The sequence below is a fragment of the Takifugu rubripes genome, chromosome 19 (genome assembly GCF_901000725.2).
Source record: "Takifugu rubripes chromosome 19, fTakRub1.2, whole genome shotgun sequence".
Classification (NCBI taxonomy): Eukaryota; Metazoa; Chordata; class Actinopteri; order Tetraodontiformes; family Tetraodontidae; genus Takifugu; species Takifugu rubripes.
This window is the reverse complement of record NC_042303.1, coordinates 6471187-6490561: the sequence shown is the minus strand read 5'-3', so window position 1 is coordinate 6490561 and position 19375 is coordinate 6471187. Positions and strand designations below refer to the sequence as shown.

At 42.3% G+C, this 19375-nt stretch overlaps 2 protein-coding genes across 15 annotated transcripts; one reads left to right on the top strand and one right to left on the bottom strand.

The window, feature by feature from the left end:
- Positions 1 to 230: 230 nt before the first annotated feature.
- ncoa5 (nuclear receptor coactivator 5) lies at positions 231 to 11138 on the bottom strand. 6 transcript variants are annotated; one of them, XM_011613679.2, is made up of 12 exons: positions 10770 to 11138; positions 10205 to 10256; positions 7612 to 7875; positions 7249 to 7356; positions 6242 to 6305; positions 4571 to 4792; positions 4383 to 4495; positions 2177 to 2306; positions 1818 to 2020; positions 1521 to 1725; positions 1339 to 1430; positions 231 to 1188 (listed from the first exon to the last, which is right to left on the bottom strand). In XM_011613679.2, the coding sequence occupies exons 3-12, from the start codon at positions 7778 to 7780 to the stop codon at positions 590 to 592; spliced, it is 1905 nt and encodes a 634-aa protein (XP_011611981.1). In that variant the 5' UTR covers positions 7781 to 7875; positions 10205 to 10256; positions 10770 to 11138; the 3' UTR covers positions 231 to 589. The 6 variants fall into 6 exon arrangements, with proteins under 6 accessions (XP_011611981.1, XP_011611979.1, XP_011611976.1 ...); XM_011613677.2 differs by having other exon boundaries at positions 1818 to 2017; positions 4383 to 4498; positions 10770 to 11136; XM_011613674.2 differs by having other exon boundaries at positions 4383 to 4498; positions 10770 to 11135.
- A 404-nt stretch (positions 11139 to 11542) lies between these two features.
- On the top strand, positions 11543 to 18927 carry LOC101067954 (F-actin-capping protein subunit alpha-1-like). 9 transcript variants are annotated; one of them, XR_003885832.1, is made up of 10 exons: positions 11546 to 11633; positions 11886 to 11978; positions 13821 to 13884; positions 13968 to 14019; positions 14097 to 14583; positions 16347 to 16418; positions 16574 to 16732; positions 17315 to 17386; positions 17474 to 17645; positions 18122 to 18927. XR_003885832.1 is itself a non-coding variant. In XM_011613672.2 (5 exons), exons 2-5 carry the CDS (start codon positions 11946 to 11948, stop codon positions 14224 to 14226), a joined length of 279 nt encoding a protein of 92 aa, XP_011611974.1. In that variant the 5' UTR covers positions 11544 to 11633; positions 11886 to 11945; the 3' UTR covers positions 14227 to 14803. The 9 variants fall into 9 exon arrangements, 1 of the variants encoding a protein (XP_011611974.1); XR_003885830.1 differs by having other exon boundaries at positions 11556 to 11633; positions 17474 to 18040; XR_003885829.1 differs by lacking the exon at positions 18122 to 18927 and having other exon boundaries at positions 11543 to 11633; positions 16596 to 16732; positions 17474 to 17773.
- Positions 18928 to 19375: the final 448 nt, after the last annotated feature.

Here is a 19375-nt window from a genome sequence, read left to right as displayed (position 1 = left end):
TTTAGTGAGATTTACCATGTAGGAGCAATAAAAAAAAAATGAAAATGTGCAGATAATGGCTGTTGGGTATAAACTACATCATGCTTTGTGCTGGGAAAGCTTCCTACAAAGTCTCCTGCTGTAGCTTATTAAGTGTGTATCAAGCATTGTTTCATATGAAAGATCTGTGTGTTAACATCATTTGAGTCTATAAGTGTACCTGTAAATGATGCTATTTTGTTCTATACAAATGTGTCTTGAGGGTTTTTATTCATCTTTTGACTGAACAAATATCAAATTAAAATTACAAACTATAAAAGTACACAAATGGAACAGAGGAAGAAAAAACTACGGGGTCCAAAGGTCAATCAAAATGTGCTGTAATAATTCAATGTTACATGCAAGAACAGTTAATTACTGTGTGGCTGATAAACTGGATACAGAAGTCCGAGTTAGTCCAAACAGTTCCATTTAGTGAAAAAAACCCAAAAGCTGTTGCAACACATCTCTAACTATACACACAGCTGGTAAAGTCACTGGACAGGGAGACAACGTGGTGTCCATTTTCAGAGACGTGGACGTCAAATTTGGAGAAATAATTCCCAATTCGTCAGTAATGTGGGGGGTAGGAGGACATGGGTTGTACCTGGCCCATGTTCGTTGCTGGCCTTTGGGCGGCCTGCTGAGCTGCGGCCGCTGCCGCTGCAGCGGCGTTCACCAGGGGGGTCAGAGATGGTCCACTCTGAAGGAGCGTGTCCAGAGCTTTTTGTACACTTGGGCTCTCAAAATTGATATTTGAAGGAGTGATTGGGGCTCTGTGCCCCTGTGCAACTGGCATTCGTCCGGCTGAGGGACCAAAGCCCTGAGATGCAGCCTGAGGGCCAGGCATGGCTTGGCGCGGTGCGTTTTGGGAGAGGGGAGGGCCTAGGTTGCTGTAGGGCTGCGACTGTTGGGTGGTGACTGGCCCTCTGGGGCCTGCTGGTACTCCACCGCCACTGTTGAACAGGCTGAGGATTTTAGCTTGCAGCTCCTGCTGATGATTCGGATTAGCTGGGGCACTCGAGGTAGCCGATAGGCCGAGATGGCTGGACTGCATGGGGAGGTGGGAAGAATGGGATGGAGCGGGAAGTCCGGCAGCGGTGGGTGGAATGTCAGCATGTCCTGCTGCAGGAGCTGGAACGTGGACTGGAGCTGTGAGATTGGGGGGGGCTACACATAAGGGGGAAAAAAAGCAAAGTAGTGGCTTTATTGGTTTAATACTGATTGAAATCTATTATTTTCAAGACAATTTAAAACAAAAGCTTAAATAGGTTGCAGAATTTGCAGTTTTTAAACAAAGAATCAGGTGTTTGCACCTACCTGCCAGAGGATCTGCAGTACTTCGCAGCAGACGAGTTCTTTTGTCTTTCAGATATGCTGAGAGCGTATCTAATTCTTCTGGAGTCACAAACCTACAAAGCGAACAAACCAAAAGTGAAACTTATACACTTGTTCGTCTCGAATTGATTTGCAGACACATTTCAAGTTGCTGGTTAAAATACCTGTTCTCAGAGAGCAGAGTGATGGTGGTCAGCACAGAAATGGGGTGGCTTTCTCTGTCGGGCTCCCGCAGCAACACATCGTCGGCCATCTTTGCAGCTTTTCTGGCGATCTCCTCTCGCTCTTTTTCGCGATTTTCGACCTTGTAGGTGTCATAATTGTGAGCGACCAGCATCATGGCGTCCTGCATTGGCATGTTTCGATGTTCTATCGGGAGGGGGAAACCCATAAAACAAAAAGCTGTGTTTTAGAAAAGCTTCCCTCGTTGCAATGAACTGCCTAAACGTTTCTCTTCTAACCTTGCGGCGTCCCAAACAAGATGTTGACAGTGCAGGACCGGTGGACCTGGTGTTGTTGGGTAATGATGATGGCGAATGGCGTGCGTGCTCTCCCTACGTCTTCCAGGGCTTGAGTTAGCGACACTTCTGTGTTGAGGAAGATAAGATCCACCACCATTCCCAAATCGCGGACTTTGCGGCCCACCGTTTCAGCATACTCCCTACAGTTGGTTTTGAAGCAAGCCCAAACAGACGTAGACAAATGTGCCGACAGACACACACAGACACACAAGAGTGATATGAAATGAAACCTTCCAAGCGTGATTCAATATCTGGCATTTGCACACTTGAATGAGCTGATCGGAGGAGAGTAAACATACTTTTGTGCTTTGTTTACGACAATCACGGAGCAGTCAACGGGACGGTCGGTGTCGTAGCGGCGTTGCAGTTCTTCGTAGTACTGACGGTACAATTCGTTACGCCGTCGCTCTTCTGGCCGAATGCGATCATCTGACATTGAGAAAAATCACATTTTGAATGTTTTTAAACAATCCAGACCAAACATGTCCAAATCCAGTCCTCAGGTTATCAGAGAAAAAGCTAATCAGGCCATCCCAATAACTGGACCATCACCAGATGTGCCGACTGTGGGAACATAAAGGGTCTCGAACGAGCCCTTAAACTCCTTCAGCACAATATATTTTTCTGAGGTGTCTTCGCTAAGTCAGAAATCCAAGACCACCACGTGTCTTTTAGATCCCATCCCAACACCTCTGTTGAAGGATGTTTTACAATTGATAGGCAGCTCTATCCTGGACCAGATCAATTGTTCTTTAGTGACAGGTTATGTACCCAGGTCTTACAAGGTGGCAGTGATTAAGCCGTTGCTTAAAAAAAAAAAACAAGAAAAAAAAACATCACTGGATCCTGACTTATTAGCAAATTATAGGCCGATATCCAACCTTCCTTTTTATCTCTAAAATTCTTGCGAAGGTGGTGGTGACTCAGTTACTGGAGCACCTGCAGAGAAACAGCCTGTTTGAGATGTTTCAGTCAGGCTTTAGAGCTCATCACAGTACAGAAACAGCACTTCTTAAAGTTACTAATGATCTTCTCATAGCTTCAGATCATGGACTGGTCTCTATGCTGGTTCTGCTGGACCTCAGTGCTGCTTTTGATACAGGTGATCACAGCATCCTGTTACACAGACTGGAACATGTGTTTGGGATAAAAGGGACAGCACTAGACTGGTTTAGATCATATTTATCAGAAAGATACCAGTTTGCTCATGTCCATGGTGTTCTCTCTTCCTACAGTAGGGTTAGGACATGGAGTTCCACAAGGTTCAGTACTTGGACCAATTCTTTTCACCTTGTACATGCTTCCCTTAGGGAACATTATTCGGCAGCATGGGATAAATTTTCATTGTTATGCTGATGACACTCAGCTATATTTATCCAAGAAACCAGAGGAGACAGAGCAGTTAGTGAAGCTTCAGACCTGTCTTAAAGACATAAAATCTTGGATGTCTTTAAATTTCCTTCTCCTTAACTCAGGAACAACTGAGGTCCTGAGCCTCTCAGGGATAGATTAGATCACATTATCACTCTAGATGGTATCTCCCTAGCATCTAGCCTCTCTGTGAGGAATCTTGGAGTAACTTTTGACCAAAATCTCTCCTTCACCTCACATTAAAATAGTCTCTAGAAGAGCCTTTTTTCACCTGAGAAACATTGCAAAGATCAAGAAACTACTGATGCAACATTACGCTGAAAAGTCAGTCCATGCATTTGTTATTTCCAGGCTGGACTATTGTAATTCTTTATTATCAGAAGCCTCCAGCTGATCCAAAATGCTGCAGCTAGAGTTCTGACAGGTATTGACAAAAGAGATCACATAACTCCTGTACTGGTGTCTCTTCATTGACTGCCCATTAAATTTAGAAATTCTTCTTCTGATCTATAAGGTCCTCAGAGGCCTAGCTCCATCCTACCTGAAGGAGCTAGTGATACCTTACCAGCCCAATAGACCGATCCGCTCTTAGTATGCTGGTTTACTTGTGGTCCCCAGAGTCTCTAAGGGTAGAAGGGTAGGACAAGCATTTAGCTACCAGGTCCCCCCTGCTGTGGATATCGCCGCCTTTATAGCTTTATGCTGGCCTGCCGACCTCCGACCCTGCTAACCCACTCTACTCTTATACCAGCAGCTTGTACTATTAATGTATCTCTATGTTCTCTACCTATTATCTCCTCTACCTGTCCTTCCCCTTCTCCTCTCTCTCTACCCACCCAACCAACCATCAGCAGGCGGGTCCCCCTACATGAGCCTGGTCTTGCTCAAGGTTTCTTCATGTTAAAGGGGAGTTTTTCCTTGCCACTGTTGCTTGTTGGGGGTCAGGCCCTGGGCATTCTGTAAAGCGCCTAAAAACAATTTTGATTGTAACAGACGCTATGCAAATAAAAATTGATTTGAGGGCAAAAATCCAGCCGGGTTTTCTATCCCAACCTGGTAGGACAGAAAACCCGTGGGTGGACTCTTGGCCCTTGAGAACTGGGTTTGGACATGTCTGGTTTCGACAGTACATACCATCTGGCTCACGACGTCCATTCCAGGGCTCTCTATACGGGTCCCGGTAGGGTTCATCCTTTCTCCGATAATATTCATCTGCCCCACCTCGATAGTACCGGTCGTACTCGTCTCTGCTGTGTTAAGAAAAGCAAAATCAGGCTTGAGAGTTGCAAGCATTTTGCTGATCTTGGTGTAGCAGCAGTCACCTGTATCCAATATCCCTCGGATCACTTCTCAAGTCCTTGTCTCTGCTCTCCGAGCTCCGATAGCGATATTCAGGGTCACGGGAATGTCTGCCAAGTCTCGACTCTCGTCCAGAGTCCCTCCCTTCGTGGCTGTCCCGAGGTTCTCGACCATCACGCCCATAGGCAGGTGAACGTGAACGAGGGCGAGGCTCCTTGGCGTCACCATAACTGCTGTATGGAGCCCTGAGATAAACGAGGTAAATAATGAATGCAAAGAAAACCATACAAATATTCAGGCTGTTTTGTTTTTAAAATATATTGATTGCCTAAAAGAAGCATCCATACCATATTTAGGTCAGGAGCTAATGGTTCAAGTTTGATTTCGAATTATTAGGTCGACACAGGAAATCCAACATGGCTGTCGCAAGCGTAACCATCAAGTTCGATCAAGGTAAATTGAACTTTTCCAGCAAATCCGCGCACAGGTCCTTATTGGTTTAGATCAGTGAACCAAGGTTTGAAGACAAATACGCAAGAAGCTTTTGAGAATTATCCTTGTATTAGTAGTGTAGACAGTATGCAATGACCGGCAATAATCTGTTTTGTTCACCACCGTTCGCATAAAAGTCACCCGAGAGAACATTTAATTTGGTTTTCCAGTCAGCCAGCCCAGGCAGAGGTTTCTGAAATGGTTTGAGGCAAGTTGAACAGGCAACAAGTGAGGAAAACCTTTTCGCCAAAGCAATCTTTATTTTACCGTTACATGTATTGGCACATTGCTGGTCTATTATGGGATATGTAAATTCTCTGACTGTGATGTTTAGATGTGCACAAGCCAATTTTAGCTGAGACTTTCAGTCCACGAGGAGCGGAGTCCATGGTTACTGGGAGAAAAACGTTTCAGTCTTAATTTCCAGGCAGACGTAGAACGAATAACTGGGACTTTCAGACATGGAGGGAGGATGAGGTGCTCTTCATAGACTTTCAAAAGGAGGTCTTCATGCCGTTGTTTCATTCGCCAAAGTATGAGAGGCTACGTTGACTAACGCCACTGATGTCGGAGGCGTTGTTTCTACGTCAGGTCGATGTTCGTCGTGACGCAAAATCTGACATCTCTGCAGTAAATTCTACTATATTTGGGGATATCTGTCGTTATAGCACACCAACTCATGGAGACACAGAAAGTGAGCTGGGAACAAATGTATGAAGAATTAAAAGCTTTCCAGCTCAAAATCTATTTGCACAAAGGCAAATAACTGCTCTCACCAGTTGGAACGCAAAGTTGTATTAAAGGTCATTTTAATGGCTCAAAATTATCTTAAAGATGCATTGGCGGGAGGTTGTTGATACACCTATAAGACCATTTTAGCAGAAGATACTGGTGTGATGAAACGCCAAATAAATCCTCAAAGTGAATAGTCAAGAAACAAAGGAATGTCTGAGACAAAGACACTAATAAATTGATGTTTCTTTACTTTATTGAAGCCGATTTAATGGTAATTTGAAAAAAAAAAAAAAAAAAACTAAATAAAATTAACTGTCACCACAAACCAAAAAACGAGACACCCACTTCAGCCAAGCAAACATCATCACGGGTGGCACCGACAGCTGTAAATTTCACCCTAGTGTTATCGAGTACAAGACCCCAGAGAGGTTCCGGTTGGATGTTAAACCTATTTCGCGTTACTTTACCTTCGCGGAGGGCTCGGCTGGGACTGAGGTTTAGCTTGCCGTCTCTCCACTGCCATATTTACATCTGAAAATAAATCAATCCAGACGTTGAACACAACAGTGACATGTAAATAGCATACGCATTTACGGAGAATGAAGCGCCGGTACACTTCACGATCCAAGTGAAAAGGAGCTCCAATATCCAAACTTGAAAATCCAACGTAGACGAGTCAAAATGCAGCACGGTCCTATCTGCTGACCCATGCCCAGGGCAATTCAAAGGATTACTTCAGTTTTTTGAAAAAGGCCATGACTCAGGCGAAGTTTCAATGTGTACATTTAAAGTTTGTTTTTGTTTGTAACAAACACCAAACATATGAGATTTACATTGAGAATACGTATTTCCCATTTGGAAGTAAATGAAACAGTCGGTAACTGTTGGTTACACTCTGCAAATGTCTCGTGAGATTTGTAAACGCCGACAAACACGCGGAACCAAAATGTGTGTCTCATTGCAAATTCGTAAAAATAAACTCAAAACAAAATGAATTTTAATAATCTGCGATTTGCTTTTGCATATATCGTGACTGAAAAGTTGAACTGTTGTTATGCAAAAGCTAAAGATCCACGTCGCTTCTGCACTCAGCGGTTTAAGCTAATGGAGGTTAGTTAAACGCCAAATCCAAGCAGAGGCAAGAAAATGTTGCCTCAGGACGGAGAAATTTAAAAAGGTTAAGACACTCGTTTAAACCAGTAAACGCGGTTTCCATGCGGAAATTCTGTCGCATTTTTCCCCCCGGCATATTTCCACAGTAGAGTCAAAAGCTGCACACCACTGCATCCATACGCAAGAACAATTATTAAGAGGCCATGCAAACAAACAACGGTTACCCACAAAAAAATAGTTCTATAGAATTTTTTGTTTTATTTTTCCAAATCCAACACATTGTCTCCAGGCTCAGGATTATGACAGTAATAATTCTTGTTTTAGTTCCTCAAAGAGCATCCATATTGGAGTTGAGCCTTACCTATTTTATAACCTTTATATAGTCGACCCTTTTGGGCCGCCTTTGCAGCTTCGGCTTCCTCAATGCGTTCAAATTGTACAAATCCAAACCCACGAAACATGGATACGCCTGAAAGAGGAACATTTTAAGTGGTACAAAGAACCGCTTTGGATACCTTCCCATTTATCCAATTTTGTTTTAATTATAGGTAACCAATACAAGGTTTACATGCTTGTCGTTACAGAGGCACATCAGGGCCATGTTGATGCTTGTTCACATCCGAATGGACTTTAAAGTGAACTTACTAAGCGAATGTGACATTCATGGACAGCGTGCTCGATTGAAATGAATGTGACATCTTATGCTCATATTGAGTTTACTGACCAGTTATCTTCCCGTACGGGCTGAACAGGTCTTCCAAATCCTTCTTTTCCATGTCAGACGTTGGCAAATTTCCAACAAATATCCTTCTCTCCAAATCTCTAGGATCGTTACTGCTGCAGGAGCGTGAAAAACGCCCTGGCGATGGGCTGCGACTCCTTCGACGAGACATAATTCGACTCCCAGGTTTATGGGGTTCCTTCTTGGCAAGTCACAAATGCTTCAAAATTTTTGGGTTTGTTCGCTATTAAATTGTCATCCACGATCCTGAAACATGTTAATGAGTTAAGAGAAGAGATCAAATTCCTTGGAATAAGCTTTAGTGGAGCAGAATTGCAAAGTCACAGGTTCAGAATATGGAAATGAAGTTGAAATTTTAGATTAAACGCATTAAATCGCAAATTCTTCCAAATCTTTGCGTTATTAAAATAAAAGCATATTAAATATGCATATGAAATTCCACCAGGTGAACAGTGACGCAAAAGACTTTTTCTCTCACAAATTTCTCTCTAATGCGGCAGTTTGAAACTGAGAAAATTGTCCCAACGTTTCAATTCAGTTATCATGGCTGTTCATGATTCTATGGCTCGACACGGATGGCGTTCGCGTAGTACCGTTGGGTGTTCCCAGGAATCGCAAAAATCGCCATCCAACACCATCTTGTTGAAGTAGTCGTCGTTTGCTGGCTCTGGATGATCGGCGGTTTAAAATTTCAAATCTTATATTTCCTTCCAACAGAAAATAACCAGATACTCATGACTTCTTAGTTTAAATTATTGGCGGACAAATTAATTTTAGGTTGCTGTGAACCACCACAAGGTAGACGATAAAGTACACGATGCAATTCCACAAAAATAAAATCAAAATATTAAAACTCAGTTCAGAAATGTTGCAAACTGCATTAATGGGGGAAAAAAGTCATGGGATTAATGTCGACTACAAAGTGCAAAAACTTGTTTTTAAAGAAGCCAAAGTGAGAGACAGTTGCTTTTATGTTACATGAGGAAAAAATTTTTTTTTAGTGCTGCTTCTGGTTCAAATGTTTTGTGACTGAGATTAACTTTGATTTTAAGTGAGGATAGCTAAAAATAAATATAGGAGTGATAATATAGTGGAAAGTATGGTCAAACAAGGAAACGTAAAAAATAATTGCCCATTTTTTTCACTCAAAACTAATATTGAGTTACTACTATAAGAATATACACAAGACTAAGGTGGAGTTTGCAGTTTTAAAACTGCTAGCATGATTTAAATGTAACCACACTTCAGTATTCCCTCCCCCAGCTTCTGAATATACCTGGTCATCTGTTGTAGTAGCAACAACTTCGCCATGTCTCAATCAACGGTAAGTAAATGCCAGGCAAAAAAGTCGCCACCAGCCGGACTACTAACTTTGATTACGACACACATTCACTGTGGCATTGTTCCGATAAGCTGCTGCAATATCACAAGATTTATTTCCATCTGGTGCTGCTGGTGCTTAATGTTCCAGATTTTGTATTGATGATGGCAGAGTCAGACCAGAATGCAAAGTCTTCTCCAGCACATCCCAAAGATTCTTAATGGGGTTATGGTCTGGACGCTGCCAATCTGTGTGTGAAAATGTCTCGTGCTCCTTGAGCAACTCTGGACCACACTTAGAGCCTGATGAATCCTGGCATGACCATCTTGGAATTTACAAAAAAAAAAGCAAAAAACATTGATGGAATAAGCTGGTCATTAAGGTATTTGGCTGACCCCGATGTTGCTTGTACAGTCGGCACTAAGCATGATGGGTGCATCACTTTATCAGCCTCTCTTCATGACCATCACTCTATAACAGAGTACATCTGGATGGACTCATCTGACCAAAGGCCATTGTTCCATTACTCTAGAGTCCACTCTTTATGCTCCCCAGCAAGTTGTTTTCATATGACTACACAACTGTTCAGTCCCAGTGTCTCAAATTCTTTTCAGGTTGTCCCTGTGGAATTGCTCTTACTTTCACAATTAAACATAGCCTTGAGCTCTTTTGTTTTTGTATGATTATATACAATGTTCCCCAACAAACAATTCTTAACTTAATTTTATCAGTTTCCACACTTTACTCAGAGTTCCCTCTGCTTGATGCATGCCAATGATTTGAACCTTCTCAAACAGACTAACATCTTTCCCACTACCCAAGGATACATCTATCAAAATGGCTGTTTAAGAAATGAGAAGCTACTCATTGCATCAATTGGGGTTAAATAAGTTTTCTCAGCAGAAAGACAATCACCATTGAGGTAGTTATCCAATAGGTAGCTCTTACCTATTTGCTTAGTTAAATACACGTGGCGACTTTTTGGCAAGGCAGTGTATTATAATGAATACACGTAGCAAACTCATGACATAGTACTTGCTTATTTAGGAACTAGCTTCATTATACATCAAAAGCCCTCAGTTTAGTAGAGACAAGAGTTTGTAAAACTGCAAACTCCACCTTTAAGATTATTTAATAGCAAGTTTTTATTTTATGCACAAATGGAATTTAGACTAGATTAAGATGTGGATCAGTAATTTTGTTTAAATTTACTCTGAAATTCAGAATGGCTCTGAAAAATATTTTTTTACCTACCTCAACTTCCACCGGGATGACGTTGACTCAGAAATTCGATCACTTTAAACCTCTAAAAGAGAAATAAAAAAAATCGTGAGATGGTAGCAATGACAATTTCAAAAATGCGAGTTGAATCACAGATGGATCGCAGTTTTATATCACCACTAATCTACTACTTAGACGAGTAAAATCTACATTTAGTTTGAGTGTATTAAAAGGAAAACACTCGATTCATTCCATTTTCAGACCGTGTAATTGAACGCCCCCAAATGCAGCGTGCAGTTGTCAATAGTCGGGAAGCTACAACTATAAAACCACCGGAAGGACGTATAACAACACAAAACATCGTGTTAAACGACGTGGGCTATTAAAAGAAAGACTAATTACTTAAATTTGCCATAAACTCCTTCTCATTTTGGGGTTTCTGTGCGCATGTCGAGTGCAGCTTACTAGCTAGCATGCTCGCTATCGATACCTTCAAACCTTGCGATTGGTTTAGCAGCTTCGTATTCAGCTACTTTATGAGGACCTTTTCATCGTACAAATCGTTGCTATTGCAGGACATAAATAATTTCCCATTCACCTTCAGCGCAAAGTCAGCCCCTGGTGTAAATTATTGTAGGCCGCGGCGTGCTCGTAGGGCCGTCACAAAGCCGATCTTCTTCCTCTTGATGCCAAATGCCCGTCGGCCAACAGCGTCATGGTGCATTACCGCCACCAGCTGGTGTGGAGCGTCAAACTAAAGTTCACGTTGCTCTGTTTATTTAATAAAAAAATAATTTCTTTTCGTTTGCTCCCCTAATAAGTTAGCGAAGTTTTATATCCAACCACTTTACTAGGAATTTGTATTTTATTATGTTTTTCTTCCAACACGACGACTAACAGTTACGACAGTTTGAGCTATTTACACTAACATGCATTGTGAATAAGCATATTATACATTTAACCCTTGTGTGGTGTTCGGGTCTGTGGGACCCGTTTTCACTTTTTATTAAAAGAAAAATTAATTAATTTTATCATTTTTCTTTTAATAAAAAGTGAAACGGGTCCCACAGACCCGAACAAGACACAAGCGTTAAGCAAACCCACTAGAGGTGCTCTTTTTTTAATCGTTCATTTGGTCTTCACAAATAGGTTCTCATCTGATGAAACATGAATTAACTTAAATTAATTAGTTATTAGAACAACAGTATAGCGGAGTAATAACGTGTTAAAAGTCCCAGTGATTTTGAACTGTATATCAGCGCTCATGGAATATCCGATCAAATTACGTTATTGTTGTATAATCCGAATTTGAACGTAACACAGAGCAGAAAAAACTGCGACCCGTCAGAATTTGTTATCATAGGAGGCGATGTTGTGTGCGTTTGATGGTCAAGGCAGAATAAGTGAAGTAGAATGCCTACGTCAACGGCGTAATGGTTATTATTCCCAAAACACAAAAAAAGTAGGTTTCTGTAATTCTGTTCGCCTTTTATGTCGGGTCGCAGATTTTTCTGTTCCGTGTTACGTTCAAAAACAGATTATTCGATAATTAGTTCTGATAACGTAATGTGATTCCATTCCATGAGCGCTGATATACAAAAAAAGAAAGAAACCGAAACCACTTTTTACGGTTTTCTGATTTTGTTTTGAAAAAATAACCAATCACAAATCAGAAAGTCTTGCGCAATCTTCACGCAAGACTTTTCCTGCGTAGGGAGGAGTCACGCATACATGGCAACGCTGATCTCTACTGTTCCCGCATAATTGAACCAAGATGGACTGCTTCCACCGTACCGATGAAGAGAAGGTATAATATTAATATTTCCACCTTTATTGTCAAGTGTTCCGTTGAACGCAGAAGTGTCGTTTGAAATCGTTCTAGTTGGAAAGATTTTGTCCGCATTGCGTGAAGCAGGATGCTGAGGCGGCAATTTTGATGGGAAATTAAGTTATCCTAGTTATTTTGAAATTATGACTGGGCAATATGTAACTTTCCTGTCCGTATTCCCTGAAACTAATAATGTGTGCAAATGTCGGGGTAAGCGAGGGCATATATGGTTGACTATTTACTCTTTGGAAAACAGGTTGTACTCGATGATTCTCTCCTCAGAAAAGGATTAAAACCCGTTTAAACTGCAGTCGGCGTCCAGATTCTTAAAGAGACTGCGGCTTGTTTGCCCATATGGTGAAACTTGAGCTCTTTTTTCATCAATAATCAGCTATGAATACTGTTGGTTGTTCATTTTAATTCTGTATGTTTGCCTACAATAAATTCCAGGGAACATATTGCTTCGTTCCTTGTCATATAGGCCTTTACAGTAGTCACTATGCCCAAATGCACAATAAGAGTTTTTATTTTTTTATTTTTTTTGAAAGGACACATGTGTGCATGTTAGCTTTATGTGTCATTTAGAGTGACTATAAGTCTATTTTAAATGCTAGTATGAAGTAACCCCTAAAAGAAATGCTGCTGTTTCCTGTCTGGTAAGTCTGACAGCACGGCACGAAATATTTGTCACTCTGTTCTGTTTAAAAAGGTAAACTATTCTACATAAAATGTCATTTTGAAAGAACACATGTGTGCATGTTAGCTTTATGTGTGATTTAGTATGACTATAAGTCTATTTTAAAGGCTAGTATGAAGTAACCCTTAAAAGAAATGGTGCTATTTCCTGTCTGGTAAGTCTGACAGCACGGCACGACATATTTATCACCCTGTTCTGTTTAAAAAAGGTAAACTATTCTACATAAAACGTCCTGGATGCAGATATTTAAATGCTTGAGGTTGATCATAAGTGCTGGTGTTTACTTTGCATTCAAAGGTTAACACCATTGACATTTTGCACTGGACACTTAGGGACCCAGTTGGGATTGAGTTGAGTTATGCCAATACATAGTCTAAATTAACACTCTGCATTTTCATGTATCTCCTTTTCGGACCATGAGTTTAGACATTCCTTCCCACATTTCATTTAAATGCAGTAAAACTATTGCACAGTATTTTTTTTAAATATATATGTTTTTTGACATAATGAGTATAGTATATCTCTTATGATCACTGTTAGTTGTGACTGCTCACTACCATTGTGTTGTGTCAGTCTCAGCCTCAGTGATCTCTAGACTCTAGATGGAATGATCACTAAGGACAAAGTTAAGTCCCTTTGCTATTTAAACTATTCAACCTGCTTGTAGGACACTACCAGCTGGAGGCTGAATATGACAAACAGCACCTCTGTGACATACACAATATGCCTATAAAACCAACCGAAACCAGGAAACTGGGGCTATTGCTCACTCATGCTGTGGCTTTGGCACTGCCTGTTTGCTGGCTGGTATAAAAAGGTCAGAGTTAACATGCCCTGTCTGCCCTATGAGGATCAGCCGAAGCAGAGCTTCTAAAACTGAAGCCAAGAAAGTTGCCAGATGGCTCTTTGCTTCACTCCACTGGCATGTTGCAATTTTCCTGATAGGCACAGAGGTGATAGGCGCGTTTTGTAATCGGGCTGGGATTTTGAAGAACCGTGCAGCAGATTTAAACATTGTTTCAGGAAAAATGACAGTATTTTCCGCAGCAAGCAAAAAGGAAATGAAGCTTTGCAAACAAAGATTGCATGCAGAAGCACCAAAGTGATATTTCATGTACACTCAGGTCCGCATTGTGGCAGATTTCCTGAAGCACACCCCTCCAGGGGAGTTCAATGAAGTCTTCAATGGTAAGATGTACTTGGAATTTTTCAGTTTTTTCCCATGATTACATTAATTTCAGTGGAAGCAAATTGTTATTTTGCCTTTTTAGATATCCAAATACTGTTGAACAATGATGGTCTTCTCAAGGAGGGGGCAGCGCAGTAAGAAAAAGTATCTAAAAAAACTGTAACAAGATCTTTAATGTAAATTGAGCTTGGTGTGCTCTGTTTCAATACAGTGTGTTTGCCCAGTACAACATGGAGCAGTTCATCCTTGCCAAAATTGATGGATTCGATGACAAGGCAAGTGTTTTCCTGGATGGCTGGCAGACCGCTTGTTTTATCACAGATTGCTTCGAAAACACCTGACCAGCCGCAGAAACAGAAGCTTTTACTATCCGATGCAGGTTCTGATAACAGATAACCTGAACAGAGCATGGAGTCCTGCGTAACGGACGCTTTGTTGACCCCCACAACAAAATCTCCCTCAAGTTTGACCACCTGTGGAGAGACGCCTGTGAGTCGGCCCTGAAGGACTACATTGCGCAGTACTACCCCAGTGGTGTCTGCACTGTTGTTGGAATGAAGGGCAGCACGAGAGCAAACCAACCATGCTTCCTTATCAGCTTCAGGTTTATGGTAAGAGAATTGACGGCCAGAAGATTATTACAGCTTGTATCGAGGGCCATCAATTTGAGCCTGAAGACTACTGATAAGTCAATAGAGGTGAGTGAAGTCAATTTCAAATATCCTTATTTAATACACTATTGTGTTGGAGTACAATAGAAGTTTGGTACATTTTCTGCTTCTAAGAATGGCCGTTGAATTGAATTGAATCAGGTTTATTGCCATTGTTCATGTAATACACAGTATTACACAAACTAGGAATTTGTCTTGGTGTGACGCTGCGACATTCAACATAAAGAACACAACGCTAGAATAAGATAAATAAAATAAAATAAGACATATATACAGTATATACATAGATGGTAAGAAATAGTGCAGGTCAATGCAGGAGTAATGTGATGTTCTGCACATGGCTGCTGTACATGGTGCTTAAGTGATAAGTCACTTGGTGTTCAGCAGCCTGATGGCAGAGGGGAAGAAGCTGTTCATGTAGCGGGAGGTTTTGGTCCGAATGGACCGTAGTCTCCTGCCTGAGGGGAGGGGGGAAAACAGTCCGTGACCAGGGTGGGAAGGGTCGGCCGTGATCCGACCTGCACGCCTCCGGGTCCTGGAGATATACAGGTCCTGGATGGATGGAAGCCTGCAGCCGATCACCTTCTCGGCAGCGCGCGCGACGCGCTGCAGCCTCAGTCTGTCCCTGGCGGTGGCACCAGCATACCACACGGTGATGGAGGAGGTGAGGATGGACTCGATGATGGCCGTATAAAACTGCGCCAACATCCTGGGAGGCAGTTTGAGTTTCCTCAGCTTCCGTAGGAAGAACATCCTTTGCTGGGCCTTCTTGATGAGGGAGCTGATGGTTGGCTCCCACTTAAGGTCCCGGGTGATGGTGGTGCCCAGGAAGCGGAAGGAGTCCGCGATGGTGATGGGGGAGTCCATGAGGGCAAGGGGGGGCAAAGGGGCTGTGACTTTCCTGAAGTCCACAATCATCTCCACTGTCTTCTGAGCATTCAGCTGCAGGTTGTTGTGTCCGCACCAGGACACCAGTCGAGCCACCTCCCTCCTGTAGGCAGTCTCATCGCCATTGGAGATGAGCCCGATGAGGGTGGTGTCATCCGCAAACTTGATCAGTTTGACAGACTGGTGGCTTGAGGTGCAGCAGTTTGTATACAGGGAGAAGAGGAGGGGGGAAAGTACACAGCCCTGGGGTGATCCGGTGCTGATGGTGACGGAGTCCGAGACAGTCTTCCCCAGCCGCACATACTGCCTCCGATCCGTCAGGAAGTGAGTGATCCACCTGCAGAGGGAGTCAGGCACACAAAGCTGGGACAGCTTGTCCTGTAGCAGAGCGGGGCGGATGGTGTTGAATGCAGAGCTGAAGTCCACGAACAGGATCCTCGCGTAGGTTCCCGGGGAGTCCAGATGCTGCAGGATGGAGTGAAGGGCCAGGTTGACCGCGTCGTCCACAGATCTGTTAGCTCTGTAGGCGAACTGCGGATCCAGGAGGGGGGTGGTGATGGACTTGAGGTGTGGCAGGATCAGGCGCTCTAAGGACTTCATGACTACAGAGGTGAGCGCCACAGGTCTGTAGTCGTTAAGCCCAGTGATCCGTGGCTTCTTGGGGACAGGGACGATGGTTGAGGTTTTGAGGCAGGCTGGCCCCTGGCACGACTCCAGGGAGGAGTTGAAGATGTCTTTGTCGCTCTGAATGGAAGTACAGTGTCTCTCAGTCTACAGCAGAGTTGATCAGAGTCATGAAAACACAGGTGCAGTCCTTTATTAACAGATGTGATGTCATCTTTGCCAAGCACTTAAAATTTTAGCCTTACTTAAACATTTGTCTTGTTTCCTCCATCCTCCAGGTTTATTATTATGAGGATGGAAACATGCAACTGGTCAGCCACAAAGACATACGGGACTCTATCATCATTTCGGTAGGTGTTCTGAGACTCATTTCACTGTTTCAATGTGCTGAATGGGGCTGCAGTTTAAAAATAACCCTCAAATGTAAGACTGATCCAAGTCATCGAGAAAGCAGAGTGTGAATATCACACAACAATTGAATATATTGTTTCATTTTATTTTGAAGGTGGTGTGGTATATTTCTTCAGGTGGTGGTCGAGAGGTGTTGATGAGGAAGGAATCGGCATAGACACTGACTTGGTTATAAGAGATGTTTATTGGAGAGAGCAGTCAGGTATCAATCGGACTCTGCAGTCTGCCCGAGGGAGGTTCCATAGTCCAAATGGTGAAGATCTCCGAAGTGCTTACTTTGATAGTCCCTCCTTATACAGTCAAGTAAACACATTCTTCTCTGATGACCTCATAATACAATATAGCCAACCAAATGGCATAGAGTCCAGTTATTACCAAAAAAGGAAGTAGGAGGAGAGCCTCATGGTACACATTCCTCATGTGAAGAACAATCAGGAGTCTATGGGCCCCAGCATCACCACTTAGCAGCTGCTCATACAGGAAAGAACAAGACATCCATCATGAGCTTAAGAAAAGACAAACATCACAGGACACGTGTGGATATTGCACCAAGCTGGCTGAAAAACAAGTTGTGGCCTTACAGCGGTAAAGGTCTGCAGAGAATAGAGACACAGGCTTCAGATACTACAGTACAATCGAAGTTGGGTACATTTTCTGCTTCTAAGAATGGCTGTGGTCGCTCTGAATGGAAGTTCAGTGTCTCCCAGTCTACAGCAGAGTTGAGCGGAGTCAAGAAAACACAGCTGCAGTCCTTTATTACCAGATGTGATGTCATCTTTGCCAAGCACTTAAAATTTTAGCCTTAAACATTTGTCTTGGTTCCTTCATCCTCCAGGTTCATTATTATGAGGATGGAAACGTGCAACTGGTCAACCACAAAGACATACGGGACTCTATCATCATTTTGGTAGGTGTTCTGAGACTCATTTCAATGTTTCAATGTGCTGAATGGCGCTGCAGTTTAAAAATAACCCTCAAATGTGTGTTTTGGCAGAATGAGAGCCAGACTACTGTGATGAATTTCTTCTGATGGTAACCGAGATGTGTTGATGAGGAAGGAATCTTCACAGACACCGACTTGGTTTAAAGAGATGTTTATTGGAGAGAAAAGTCAGACATCAATCGAACGCTGGAGCTTGTCCGCGGGAGGTCTCGTGGTCCTGATGGTGAAGATCTCCTCCAGATTTATTCCAGTAGCGCTCTTTTATACCACCGAGTAAACACATTCTTCTCTGATGGCTTCATAACACAGTCTAACCGACCAAATGATATAGAGTCCAATTATTACTAAAAAGAAGGAAGGAGAAGAAAGGAGGAAGGCATCCATCATGAGTCTATGAAATGTAAAAGTCTCAGGAGACATGAAACACCTGTGAGATAGCGCCAGATTGACTGGAAAACAAGTTAAGGCCTTACAGATTTCTACGGCCTGCACAGAATGGATACATAGCTGAAAACAAGTTTAATTCTTACAGAATTGCAGAAAATAGATACATAGCTTCAGATATTACACCGCAAAAGTGCTGGTGCAAATCATCGACAAAGCAAAGTGCGATATCAGGTATTTTGGCCGTTATTGCAGATCCAGAATGCTGATTTTACATTCAAACAATTGAATATTTTGTTTCATTTTATTTTGAAGGTGGCCATCGGAGAGCACGATCAGGCCATGTCAGACACCTTTAAAGCTTTACGCAGACAACTGCCGGTCACCCACAACAGCCTTTGGTTTGGTTTGCCTTTAGCCTTTATTATACTTTTTATATAAAACTAAGTACATCTATTCATTGAAACAAACATCTGATGTTCAAGCAGTAGTGATTATCTTTGAGTGCGAAGGAGGGGTTGCTGTAAGTGGGGATGTTTATTTTTTTTAAATGAAAAATTAAATATGGTTTTCCAAGGTTTGTGACTATTTCTTGGGAAAGTAATAAATAAATCCATCCACATAATATGTGTTTTTGTAGTCCAAATATAATTAAACTGTAATAATGACATCTATACAGATAGAGTAATTTTTCAGTCATTGCTACAAATATTTAGGTATTTTTCTGAGTTTAATCCTGTATGTCTTTACAGTATATCTATTTGGGTGTAATAACATTTAAGCAATATATGTTGCATGTTAGGTTCAAACTGTTCATATAGTAATGCCGTAACCGCTTATTATCACTCCTGTGCAGAACCCTGTGATCTACTTTAACTGATGTTCTATCGCCTCGGGATAGCAGGGGACAACCTGACCATCCTGTGACACTCCATCCCCCATTTTCTTATATGTTCCTTTTGTATATATCATGCTTTGTTTAATCATGTGACGCTTACACTTATGCTTATTGTAATCTTACATGTTCGTGCACTAATATAAAATAAACCTTGTCAAGGCTCACACTTTGTAGCTCACACTGCAGACGTGTTACCCTTGCTGTAAGTAAAACGTAAAGCTATTGTCTTTGCCTTGTTGTGAATCTTCTCCTGGTGGTTGCCGAGATGTGTTGATGAGGAAGGAAACTTCGCAGACACCGACTTGGTTATCAAAGATGTTTATTGGAGAGAACAGTCAGGCATCAATCGAACACTGCAGTTTGTCCGAGGGAGGTCTCGAGGTCCCGATGGTGAAGAACTCTGGGGAGTCTACCTCGATACCTCCTTCTTATAGAGTCCAGTAAACACATTCTTTTCTGATGACCTCACACTATACCGTATGGTCAACTCAATGGTGTGTTGTTCAGTTATGACCAAAAAAGGGAATAGTGGAGATGCTTCATGCTATACATCCTCCTAGTGAGAGCCACCAGGGGCCCACAGGTTCCTGTAGAAGGACACACATGTGACACCGGACACACATGTGGAGGATGTCCTGATATTGTGCTTAGGTTGGCAGTTAAACACATTA

Coding starts and splice junctions, on each gene's coding strand:
- ncoa5 (XM_011613674.2), bottom strand. CDS start 7,780: ATGTCTCGTCGAAGGAGTCGCAGCCCATCGCCAGGGCGTTTTTCACGC. Junction 7,357..7,611: donor CCCGTACGGGAAGATAACTG/GTCAGTAAACTC, acceptor TTCCTCTTTCAG/GCGTATCCATGTTTCGTGGG. Junction 2,307..4,382: donor TGGACGTCGTGAGCCAGATG/GTATGTACTGTC, acceptor TCTCAATGTCAG/ATGATCGCATTCGGCCAGAA.
- LOC101067954 (XM_011613672.2), top strand. CDS start 11,946: ATGGACTGCTTCCACCGTACCGATGAAGAGAAG. Junction 11,979..13,820: donor ACCGTACCGATGAAGAGAAG/GTATAATATTAA, acceptor ATGTACACTCAG/GTCCGCATTGTGGCAGATTT. Junction 14,020..14,096: donor CTCAAGGAGGGGGCAGCGCA/GTAAGAAAAAGT, acceptor GTTTCAATACAG/TGTGTTTGCCCAGTACAACA.